At 43.3% G+C, this 12920-nt stretch overlaps 1 protein-coding gene and 1 long non-coding RNA gene across 4 annotated transcripts in view; one reads left to right on the top strand and one right to left on the bottom strand.

Annotated features, from left to right (window-relative positions):
- Positions 1 to 294: 294 nt before the first annotated feature.
- The window catches only part of LOC138689341 (uncharacterized), a 108956-nt gene continuing 96330 nt past the window's right edge, over positions 295 to 12920 (bottom strand). Inside the window, exons 2-5 of one of the 2 annotated variants that reach the window (XR_011328231.1) lie at positions 4362 to 4591; positions 2866 to 3020; positions 2198 to 2285; positions 295 to 1788 (exon numbers count right to left, since the gene is read on the bottom strand). This is a non-coding gene — a long non-coding RNA (uncharacterized lncRNA). Of the gene's footprint in view, positions 1789 to 2197; positions 2286 to 2865; positions 3021 to 4361; positions 5442 to 12920 lie in introns of those variants that run through there. The other variant, XR_011328230.1, reaches the window with a different exon arrangement.
- Positions 5812 to 12920, top strand: part of PHACTR3 (phosphatase and actin regulator 3) — a 116362-nt gene continuing 109253 nt past the window's right edge. The window contains exon 1 of one of the 2 annotated variants that reach the window (XM_069804104.1): positions 5812 to 6347. In XM_069804104.1, coding sequence (XP_069660205.1) covers positions 6239 to 6347 — 109 coding nt within the window. In that variant the 5' untranslated portion in view covers positions 5812 to 6238. The remainder of the gene's footprint in view (positions 6348 to 12920) is intronic. The other variant, XM_069804109.1, reaches the window with a different exon arrangement.

Genomic DNA, 12920 nt, shown 5'->3' with positions numbered 1-12920 from the left:
CAACCGCCCCCAGCTCTAGGAAGGGTGCCCGGGGGCCCCGCCGCTGTGAGGGGAGACGGCTCCTCGCGCGCCGGCGGCCGTTACCCGCTGTGACGTCCCCGCGGGCCGCTCGCGCCCCCTGCCGCTCGCGCCCCCTGCCGCTCGCGCCCCCTGCCGCTCGCGCCCCCTGCCGCTCGCGCCCCCTGCCGCTCGCGCCCCCTGCCGCTCGCGCCCCCTGCCGCTCGCGCCCCCTGCCGCTCGCGCCGCGCAGACGGGGCGGGCGCCGCCTTTGCGGGCCCCGCCGGGGAACCGAGGGTCGGTCCTCAGGCGAAAAGCGTTTTAACGGGGGAGGTCACACGCGTAGGGACAAGGTACCCTGCGGGGAAAGAGACGCTGAGGGTCAAGTGAAGTCAGCGGAAAGTATTGAGCCATGACCTCGCACCTGTGAGGACGCCTCCAGGCCTAGAGGTTCGGGCCAGATCACACCCATTAAAACGCAGATCAGGCGTATTTTCTCGCCCTTGAATGTGAGAAAGGACAATTTAATGATTCAAAGTGGAATTTCCTAACTCCGGTGGCAAACTTTCTCTGGGACCTTACGTTGCACTTTTTATACTTACAAACACGCACCAATTTCTTTAAGCTACTGCTATTATCCTGAAGTCTAAAACCTGTACCACTTATGTTACAATGTAACAAGAAATACTTCACTGGGTTTTCCCATACTAATTAGTAGAGCTTGCAGGGTCTTGGCTACACTGGACATGGCTTTCAGACCTCCCATGTCCACAGTTTTTCATAGTTTTGGATATCTGAGACCATGGAATGCTTTCAGGATGAAAGTGAGAATAATAAGGACCTTCCAGCCATAGGTCTTCATAAGAACACTGTGCCTGTAAAAAAAGAGAAAGATCTGTATACGAGAATGTTCATTCCCCAAAAGGCAATGCAGAAAGGAGGAAGATTTGGACCCGCTATGGAAGTTGGATATTATGCCCCTTTCCCTCAGACATATTGAAGTCTAAGGGGGACAAAAAAATGGAGAGGAAAATCAGATTCATCCCTTCAGGGTTCAAACTGGCACAAACAATACTTACACGGCACATCACCTCTAGCCTTGCTGGCTTTGACAGCGCCGCAGGAGTCCTCTACTGTCTTCCGCACACAGTTGCCTTTTCCTTGCTTCTTACGCACGATTATTATGCACAGTAATCACATCCCTGTAACTCTCTGTTGGCCTTGGCATGTCACAGATACAAGTTCCCTCCCCATAAACTGATACGTTGCTGTTACTAGTATAAGCTGCATAATTTGGAATAACTGACATAAGAGTAGATGCTCCCCTTCTCATTGCCATTGCACTGCTACCTAGAGGGACTTAAGTGAGTAGAGCTGTTTTGTCAAGAAGGCGGGCAGCTGAGCTGACTGTCTCCCTTTACATTTTTTCCCTGCCTCTTCCTTTCCTGTTCCTTCACTTATGACAGAGCGAGCACCAGAGCTGTGCGAGAAAGCAAAAATGAAAATCAGACGGGTGATTCCTAGAATAGCTTTTGAGTATCAGAGATGTTGAATGTGAATGTATACATGAAGCCACCAATAAACAAGTCCCTGATCCTTTTTCACTTTTTATTCGCCTTCCATAGTAGCAACTACATCAGCATGCCTTGGAGAAGACATCTTTCAAGTCTTTGTACTTACAGAGTTGAGATGTAAGTATCATCCAGCAGTCACTTCTCAGTGACATGCATTTATCTTCTTGACAAATAAAGGCTCAAAATAGGCCCTATGTCCTCCTTACCAAGAAAGCATCTGGGGGGAAAAAAAAAAACAGTCACAAAATAAATAGAGACAAGAGCCTTTTAAGCATGGCAATGCTCATCTTTATTGTTACTGTAAGCATACTGAACTACAACAAGCTGGCATAAGATCTAAAAAACTAGGTTAAGACTCGCGAGCCACAGAACAAATGCTTTCTGTTGCTGTATCTAAGAAAACTGCTCTGAGCAAGGCTATTTGTCCCTTGGTCATCAAAACAATTTTAACATGAAAGCTGATAGCTGATACTGTCAATCCAAATGTATCCTGAACTTATTTTTCTAAATAACAGCACAGGAACATCAGAGTTATGCTCAGAGATCACATGCAGGCTTCAGATTAATGAAAATGAGATTGTTTAATATTCTGCTGATTCGAGAAAAACAGCACTGACATGACTCACCTCTTTTCTTTCTCCTCAGAGAATCATTCCTTTCTAACACAAGTTAGGATTTCTCTTTATATAACTAGGCCATGAAACAAGAGTTCAGCTGTCGATCAAACAGAAAGCAAATTAATCAAATAATGCATACCATTTATATAATTGCTTTTTAAAAATTTTTATCAAGGGAAGGCATATCAAATGGACATGTATTGGTTTGGTTGTGGAACATGCATCAAGCCAAATAAATTTTTTTTTTCTTTTGTGTCCTTGTGTGAATATTTCATTTTAAGAAGTATTTTTCTGCAACTGAATGGATGCCAATTGCAGAAATATCTGCCACTTAGCTAGAAAAATCTCATCATAACTATTCATCGTAAATATCAAAGGCTAGAAATCCTCTGAGAGAGAAATAAACATATCAGATCATTGTACTTTCTGGGAAAATGTTGCAAACTTGTTTACCACAAGTCTGCTATAGTAAGAAAATAAACCAAATAAAAGGAGAATCATGTTTCTACTAATAGTCATTATGATCCTTCAAACATTTTTGTTTGTGACATTTATAGAATTGTATCAAGTAGTAAAAGGGAACTTAAGGACAATTTTTCAGGTGCTTAGTACCCACAGCTAGAACCAGGCTTAGTTTCATTAGGACTTCAGAGGTGTTTACAAATTAATATACTTACAATATATTGGTTGGTGCACGCCTCCATCGACTTCTGTTTACTTCTGTGAAAATGCTCCATTCTTTTTGGCATTGGTCCTTCAACATGAAGAAAAGACTTTGCTTCACATTTATTTTTCCTGTCAAAAGCTTTGCCCCCCAGAAGGAATGCAGAGCCTGCTTTAAGGTAAGGAAATGAAAAGCGCAGATACGTCGTCATCATTATATGTGAAACTTCAAAGTAAAAGACATGAAGATAATCACACTTTTTACACAAGACACATTATTTAGCAACACAGGTTTAAATAATTTAATACAATTTTTTTTTTCTTGTACCCCCTCCCCCAAACATGATGATGGTTCATTTGGAAATAGCAAGGTGGCCTAGGGGCAGCTCCATCAGCTGGCACGCACAGCACCTAGGATTTATTCCGAGACTGAGTCTCTCAATGCTTGGTTTGGCAGGAATGAGAGAAAATGAAATGTTTTAGCTAAGTCAAAACAGCAAGGCAGATTCCAGCCTTGTTTGACTGATTTCTATCAGACAATATTTTAGGATCCAAAGGAACCCTATAAAGTGTTCTCTATGGAGGCAATACATATGCGAGTTGGTTAAAAATATATCAGTCTTATCTTGTGTGCTTCTATAGGGTACTAAAGCTGTCTTGGAGATATTTTCTTGGGTTGAAAATATTTTCAATCTTGTACGAATGCTGAAATCTGATATGGTACTTTTCAACTATATATTTTATACAAGAAATCAGTATCATTCTTCATTGCAGAAGGCAGGTATATCGATTAGTACAAACAGACTTTCACAGAATTCACTAGAAACCATCAGCATTTTCTAGCATGACCTAAAAGCTCTATAGAGAAAAACCTCTCTTTTTAGGACTAAAACCAGATTTGGCTTATTATTTCACTATGAAGGGGAGTTTTCTTACTTGAAAACTGGGCCCGGTACTCATGTCAGACTGCACTATCTATTCGCACAATAAAATAAACCATTATAAGTAATTTTTAGAGTTCATGACTCCCTTTCAAAGTTGAGTCATGGCAACTCAGAAGCTTAGCTTGAGGGGGAAAGGAGTACAAAATTCATCCTGATCTCTTTAAAGCATCCCTTAAACACGTGGTTTGGATTTATTTGTTTGTTTGTTTCCTTGGGAATGTTTTATAGCATGATAAAAATGGTTCATTTAGCTGTCTTTTTGGAATTATGATGAGCTGTTTGACTTGCAAAGCTTAGAAGAAATTACAAAAACTGACACTGAAAATGTGTCAAGATAGCAATGTTAAGCTCTCAAAAAAACCCAACTTACAGAATGCCCTTGCTACCTTAATTTATTCCTTTGTATTATGATACAGCTTAGATTACACTACCACATGCTACTTTTTCCTTAGGATCTACCTTATACACAGCAAGAAGGGATATTACTCATTGAATGAGAAACTCTTTGATATTTTGCTTTAAACACTTTGTTCAATTTCTGTTCTCGTGACAATGTTCAAACTCACCGTTAGATGCAGCAGCTTACCCCAGCCATGGGCAGACAATACCGAACAGCCACACTCAGGCCTTGTTCAGATGGACTCTTTGAAGAATTTTCTTATCAAGCTCTACGTTAAATGCAGGCCCACAGACTTCTTTTTTTCAAAAGGTGACAAAGTTGACCAAACCTCAGGGAATACATAGCCCAAAGGTGACTCCCAAATGAGATGTGTGCAGGCGGTTAACGCTGAAACTCCTGCTTGAAGAAAAAAGGCAAATACACTTCTCAGCGTGATGGATATGATAAACCCCCCAAAATACAACAAAGACACAACCCCACAGAACTGGGTGGTTTGCCTGTGCTTTCAGAAATGGCTAAAACACATTTGCTTTATATAAGATATGCAAAATGTTTTTCATATATTTCTGTAAGAACAACCATGTACATGAACAAATGACTGCATTAATTGAAAATTTTCTGACACAAAGTTTCATCCCTAAAATCTGGCAAACTTACACCTGCCTTACGATAGGAACTTGGTCAGCTTCATGTATAACCATTACTCCTGAGTCAGCCTAAGAAATCTGCTTGTAGGTACGTGCTAATCCCATACAAAGACAAAAGCGATGTTTAACGCACACTCCTCAACGATGCCCCGCTATAACAAACGAGGGGAGAGCCCACACGATCCCAACAAGCGCTGGCTGAGCGTTCTATAGGACTTTACTAGGAGAGCGATTAAAAAGCGTCCCTGTTTTTTACAGGTCAAAACTCCAAGAAGATACTACCCGGACCACCGGGTACACACAAGCAGCCCCTCTGCTGGCACCCACCGCAAGACGAGGAGGTGTCACCTTTCGTTTAAGGAAAAATTCCATAAGACCAGTTATTCCCTTTAAACAAACTCCCAAACCAAACTATTCAGCCCGACTCGAAACGCCCTATTTCCCCGGGCTCAGCGTGAGACACCTCCCTTCCCACACGACCACCCCCAGCCCAAAGGGCGGCACAGGCAGCGGACAGCCGCGACCCCCGCGCGTCCCGCCGCGGAGGAACCGGCGCTTTCTGACGCGAGAGGAACCCCCCCCCCCCGCACAGGACACCCGCCCTCAGCCCCAGGCGGAGACACCCCACGGACACCGAGCCCCCCGCGGCGGCCTCCCCCCCACCCCGTGCCGGAGGGTCGCGCCGCTTCCTCCCGCTGGGCGAAGCGCCCCGAGTGCTGCGAGGGTCGGGGTCGGGGTCGGGGTCGGGACCGGGACCGGGACCGGGACCGGGACCGGGACTGGGGGGGGGGGGGGGCCCTGCCCTCGCCCCGCATCCCGAGGGCGGGGCGGCCCCTCCCCACGCCCCCAGTCACGTGCTCCCGGTGGGGGCGGAACCCCGAAGCCGCGCGCACCTGCGGCGGCCCCCGCCTTTGTGCAGTGCAGGTGCAGCGCCCGTCCTCCCCCCCCGACCCCCCCCGCCGTGACGTCACACGGCCGCTCGCGGGGCACCATGGGAGAATCCCAATGTTTTCCAACGGATGCGCTCAGCAGCGCGGCGGCTTGAGGCGACTCCGGGAGCGACGCTCGGGGGTGCGTCCCGGGAGGGGACGTCCCGGGAGGGGGCGGCGGGGGGCCGGGCCGGCGGTCCGCGCCCCGGCTCTTCCCCACCCCGCCAGGCAGCATGGCCCCCCCTCCTTGAGGCGCCCGAAGCTGCCCCCTGAGTGCCCGGTGCCGGCGGAGCGCCCCGCCGCAGCCTGCCCACGGCGCCGGGGAAGATGCTGCCGCGGCTGGTCTTGCCCGGCTGACGCCCCTCCGCCGCCGCCGCCGCACCCCCGTCCCCATTGTCCCCCGGCCGCCTCCGGCTCCATGAGCGCCTCCTCCTCCCCCCGCCTCTGAGCTTCCCGCCCTCCACCTCATGGCTGCGTCGGAAGAAGGGACCGGCTGCTTTCTCCCCCGAGGCAGGTCGCAGAGTGACCCCAGCATCCTCACCGACCCCGCGGGCCCCGGCGCCGGGGAGCACCCAGGTAACGGCCCCGGGCTCTCTCCCCGGCAGCTCCCGGGGCGGGGGGCGGGCAGGGGCGCGCCGGGATCGTCGGCCGATTTGTGTAGCCCGGCCGGCCGCGGCCGGGCGGGGAACCGGGATCGTGTTTTCCGCAGCCAGCGCTGAAACGACGCAGCGGTTTAGCTCCGACGAGGATGAAGAGCGGAGCTCTTCCCGCGGCTTCGCGATCGCAAACGTTCCTCCGCAAAGTGAGCGTGCGGGGGGCGCGGCTGGCGCCGGGCAACCGGCGGGGTCCCCGGGGCCGCCCGCGGGCGGGCGCTGGGCTCCGGCGGGGCAGCCGGTAACACGGCGGCCGAGGTTCGCTGCCAGCTAATGGATGACTTTCCTGGGGTGGGGGGAAAGGAGGTCTGATAAAGCAGGCTGTTTGCAGGGGATCGCCATGGAGACAAGGGGAAGCAGAGTCGTAATTAAACGCTTTCTCCCCACAGGAAGGTAATTTTCACTTCATAGGGAGAAGCGTAATCTTCTTATGAAGTGTGGGCACAGGGGGTGGTGCTGGGGGGACGCAGCCGAATCGCTAGAATATAAATAGAATATTGTGATTAGATTTTTTTTTTTTCTCCCCTTGAACAATGGCTAATGGTGTTTTCAGCTTAACTTCACTTTGAGGAAGAATCCTAAACGTCTGTTGGTGGTGACTCAGTAATTTCAGATTGTCAGAATCTAAGCAATCATGACCCCTGTAGAAAAAAAAAAAAGGAAACAAATAACCACATCACTTTGATGTGATGTGATTGCACAGAAAGGCACAACAACAAGCTGGAAGCAAAGGCTAAGAGCCAGTTTACTCTCAGTTTATCTGAATAGCTGGTCATACAAGAACTGGAACGTTTCTTTATGAGGAGTAATCAAAACAGCCTAAGACAATGAATGGGGTGTTGATCATCACTGCCCATTACACTGAATTCTAAACCTAGAAATGGGTTTGGGTTTTGGGTCAGGCACTATCCACCTGAAAGAGACAGTCCCTGAATGCAATTTTGGATTGAACTTCAGTTCCAGCCTTTTTCAGATTACTGAGTAAATAAAATATTCCAGGCTATTTTCTTACACCTGCTATACTGCTTCCTTCTGAGCCAAGGAGGATATTAGTATTTGTAACTATTTCAAGTTCTTCTATTTATTTGTCTTATCAAGCAATTCTGAGCACCTTGCTCTGGAGTGAAATACAAATTAAATTAAGGCAAACAGTAGATGATTTATCTCTGATGCCCAAGTGTTCTGATACCCTAAGTGAAGGGAACAAAGGACGCTTCTAACATGAACTGCTCGACTCACTCCCAGAGGGGCAATCTTGACTGAAAGAGGAATGTATGTTTCTGCCATTTGATTTCTGGAAGCAGAAGTGACTAATGAAAGGAAGGCATATGCAATCTCAATTTTAATTCCTCTATATTATTTTCTGCTAATTAATTATTTTGGCCTTTGTGAAATGTACAACAAAGAAAGCACACAACGTGTCTGACAAATAGACAAAGATATAAACATTATTACGCTTTTTGTAAGGGGAAAGAACTATCAATACTAAGTAGCATTTTTTTTCCCCTAATACAGACTTCATCAGATAGGACAGTGTCCCACTGCATGGCAGAAGCTATACTAATATGCAACAAAAGATGTCTTTTACTGTACTGTGTTATACATACAATATGTGGAGAGAAACAAAAGGTGATAAATACATATGGTTTTTGTCCAGGTAGGTATAAATAGTTAGTAGTAGAGTTAGCACGTTTGGTAAGCTTTTCAGGTTTTAAATTTGTTTATCAAGTAGTATTGAACATCTGTATGCTTCAAAATGATAATAAAATAAACATAAATGACTTAATTTAAATAATATTTTACCCAACAGTGTTGTAAGCAAACACTTACTATGAGCAATTTCATACAATCGGCTACTCAAAAAACTGAAATACAGTTTATATATTGTAAGAATTATGTATGCTAAATGACATAACTGTAATTTACCTTATTTTATTATTCTGGAAAATAATTTTATCATTATAATACCAACATAACTATCTATGGACTCTAAGTCAAAAGAAAGTCTTAGGAACGCTAAATGATACATACAAAGTTTGTATTTACATCCCAACCCTGCTTGCAGACAAACCACGTAGAGAAGTAAGTTTGAACATGTAGGCGTCTTTGTTAATTTAATAACTAAATTAATTTTCATTAACATTTAAGTCATGCATTTAAATTATACAGATAAATAAGCCAATAACAAAATATGGATATAACTGATCACTAAAAAAACATTCCTACTTTTATATGGTATTTGAATGATACTATATTCCTACTGGAGATGCACTCTTGTTTTGCAACATTTTCTTGAATGCATGATATGGTCAATGATTATTATGCACCAATTCATTTGGCTATGTCTAGTGTAGGGAAGTATATCAAGGTAGAAAATGTGGTAAGAGATTAAGCCAGCCTATACTCTAAAGGTTTTTCTGGTGTTCATGTGGGTTTGTTTAAAGACATAATTTATATTCCTCTTCTTGACCTATACAATTACAGTATTTTTTTTTTTAGCCCAGCTTTACACAGGAAATTTCAGTGACATAGCTGAGAATGTAGAGGTGGCAGCATACAGCTTTTCATGTGTTTACCTAAGAAAATTCTCTGATGCAGTGCTTCATTTTCTTTTCTCTCTTGAAACGCCAGCTTAACAGTAGTATTGACTGTACACAGCATGGTTACAAGACTTGCTGGCTGTCTTGCAGAAGTTCAGAATCTTCTATCACTGGACCATATAATCCCTTTTTAGCTGATACTGAGTAATGTAAACATCAGGTTTAAGGAACTCAGGATGAATAGACTGCAGATGGCAAGTGTTAGTTCACCTTCCTATTGCTTTCATTTGCAATTTTTTTGATGAACTATTGCTTGAGGACAAATCTCAAAGCGATTTTCCCACGTGAGAACAAAGCTGAAGTTTGTTTTTTGGGGTTTTGTTTGTTTGTGGGTTTGTTGTTTGTTTGGATTTTTTTTTTTTTTTGAGAGGACTCCCTCTTCTTCCAGCAAGAGCACAGAATAACTAAGTAACTGGTTGATTCAAATAGCATTAGATGTTGATTTTTGAGAAGTTCTGGACACTCACAATCCTGACTGATGCCAGCAGAAGCTGCAATTACTCCAAACCTTGAACAATCAGGGCTTCACGATAAAACTTCTTCTCTAGTGTGCTTTTCTTCACAAAGCATTCACTGTAGAAATGAAAAGATCTTTTATAACCTTGATTTACTAGAACAGATATATTCTTTACAGACTACAGTGGATTTTATCACATGTAAAAAACTTAAAAAATAACACACGCCACTATGATCTTATTAAATGTTCCTGTAGTAAACAAGATAAACAAGGTGTTCAGTAAACTTGACTAGAGGCAGTTAATAGCTATTTATTCTAAAACAGGGATACAAATTCACTGATTTAGATCCTTCACATGCAACTTTAATTAAATAGCATCTCCTCACAGTGATCAATTAAGACGCCACAGTCATGGTCCGAGAAGAAAATATGGACTTCAGTTTTCTGTGCAGGCTCTACTGACAAATAGATAATTTCCTCCAGCATATAAATGGTGCATATAATTCCTAATGGTAATGTAGAGAATACTGGGAATAGTATAAGAAAGATAAGAAGGAATGAATGTTTCTCTGTTTTAATTGAATCAGTTATTTTCTCTTTTTAGACAAAATAATGCATTTCAGCCTGTGATTTAAGTGAACTATTTTATGGCCACTGAGCAATATTTTATGAGGATTACTATAGTACAGCGAACACTGGACTTTGTATTTCAGTCTTTATTTAAGCACACTGTCACACTGAGTGAGCAAGCCTTAAAAAGGAATACGTCCTGAATTTGAGAAACACATATCAAAATACTTAAGTCTTGCTTAACTATAGACTGTCTCTAGACTGTGTTGTTATTAAGAAATTGAATTTAATTATTCTTATTGTGCTATGACTTCATGCCGGATTCACAGGAGAAGAATCACAATTAACAAAACTTTCATTTGGAAATCCTCATAGGAAAGAGTTCTAAAACCAGCAGCATCCTTCCCTGCTACCATTAAGACGGCTGTTCAAAGTCCCATTGTTTTCACTGAGCTTGGGAGAAGGCCAGAATATCCAGTTGTATCAAATTTTGTATAAAAAGAAACAAGTTAATTGATTGTAGATCTGGGGTTAGCTCTGAGCTGAAAAACTACTCTAAAAAATACCACATTCTGCCATGACATCAAGAGGAATTTTTTGAGGCAGTTAAGAAAGTTTAAAAATTATAAAATACTAGTTAAGTTCTAATTTAAAGAATTAAAAGGTGATGGAAGATGATTTAGATGGTAAAAGACAGCAATCACTTAAGAAAACGTAATGCAAAGAGGGATTTCATTAGTTCCAAAGATCATAGTTTTTTCCTTTCCCCTTTCTCTTTCCCTTCCTCCATCCTTCCAGGTAAGGATCAAGAGAGAAAGCAGAGTCTAAAGAGGGCAGGGGTATGAAATTCAGAACAGATTTCTGTATCACCATCTATTTGAGAGACAGTTGCAGGAAGCCAAAATATTGCTCTCATTATATCCTTCCAGCAGTCACAGGGCATAGAAAAGATTGACAATCTCATTTGATTTGTAGTCATAAAAGACAGGGCTCCACAGACTGAAGAAGAGCACACCATGTCAAAACTCTGTATTACTTGAGGAGATACAGACAACCATGACAATGTGTGAAAATGTCACACACACACCCCTCCTTAATTTTGGGATAATCCAGTTTGATTTGTGTAAGTATTCATCGGTGCCATCATGCTTTGCTCTCCATGCTGCTACTTTTCCTCCCTGGCACCATGCAATTAAAGAATGCTTTTTCAAGATTGGTATTACTGAGTTCTTCAGCTGGACCTTGACAGAGGTCCACCATGTCTTCCTTCTCCTCCAGTGTAGGATCTGTACCAAGGTGAGGAGCTGTTGTGGTGCAAGCAGCAGCGTTAGATGTTGTTAACAGCTATATTGACATAATTTCTTAGCATTCTCATTGGAAAAGTCTGATGAAGGGGGCTTCTCAGCCTCTACGCTATTTGCTGTGGTGCGCTTCAACATCTGACGAGTTAAAGCTACTTCAGAATAGCTGTTCCAGAGATGTACAACTATGTCGCTGCCAGACACTAACTCCCTTTTTATTTCTATTGATAACACGTGTAATCAGCAGCACTGTGCACTGAATTAACTCAAGGAGAGAACAACTGCATAAAACGTAAAGCTCCTTCATCATGTTTCTAGTTATCATAATTCAAAAGTTTTATAGCAGGAAACATTCTTGTAAGTGTTCTTCTAGGATGCTAAGAAGAGAATTGAAGTGTTACGTTCCTTTTATATTTTCTCTCTTTGGGCTGAAGGATGACCTGTAACCCAGCAGGGCCTCACAGGCAATATAAGGACATCAGCCATCTAAGTAATGCCTAGGGAAAGTTGTAACGCAATAAAACATCAAGTATAGGAATACTCTATACTAGGGCTTCCCCCCCTTCCCGCCTCTGTTTTAAAGCTGTAACCTAGCCTGAATAGACTGTGCCACTCCCTTCATATGCCTATCATTGTTTTCTCATAATGTTTTAGGGCTGATTTATGCTGCTAAAGATTTTAATTAACACTTGTTGCTGACGTATTTGTTCCTTCAACAAGTTTGCTCAGTTTGAGTCTTGTGCATAGTGTTAGGGTGCTTGTTAGCAATTGGAAAGCTATGCTTTTCCTCCTTAACCATCAGGACAATGGTAAACTGCATGATGTTGGAAGCTACTGGCAGGGGAGGTTTGAAAACTCAAAAGCATATTAAAAATAAAGTATAGCAGGTTTGGGCTGCAAATGCTTGAATGGAACAAAGGGAAGGCAAAGAGAAACAGGTACAAGTGGAGTGCAGATAGATTGGTGCCACCTTTTGAATCTGCTCTAGTAATTTCTGCTGCAAATCTATTCATTTCAGGCCCATAATTCAGAAAATCTTGTAATCATGTGCTTAACTTAAAACAATGGCTTAAGACACAAGGAAATTGATAGGGGAGTGAGCGCCAGGACAGAAAAAGATGCTGTTGATGCCCTGCCTGTCAGCTGGCTGGTGCTCTCATCCCTTTGCGGCCATTTAGATCACTGCAACTTGCATCAGGGACTTGTAAGCTTATCTGTGATGTTTTTAGTTGCTGCATAAATTTTCAAATTCGATGCTAACACTTGAGCCAGGCCATGTGTTAAATGGTTTTTTTTCCACCAGAAAGATTTTGGTTTCCATTTCATTTTCCCATATCAACAAGTCTGCTCTGTTAACAGAGTTTGTTTAGCCTGCATCATATTTCTTTTGAAACAAGAAGTATACGAGATCTCCTACATCCTTTCCCAACACTATTAATTTACGACCAAAATTAAATAAGCTAGTCAGTGCTTTTGCTCCAGTTTATGGCTTAACCCTATGTTTCATATATATGAAGCTTTGTGATATTTTAAGTTCTCTCACTCAAAGTCAGAATGCTTCTGTTCAA

Source organism: Haliaeetus albicilla, chromosome 2 (assembly GCF_947461875.1).
Source record: "Haliaeetus albicilla chromosome 2, bHalAlb1.1, whole genome shotgun sequence".
Taxonomy (NCBI): domain Eukaryota; kingdom Metazoa; phylum Chordata; class Aves; order Accipitriformes; family Accipitridae; genus Haliaeetus; species Haliaeetus albicilla.
Note: the sequence above shows the minus strand (reverse complement) of the source record. Positions and strands in the feature narration are given on the sequence as shown.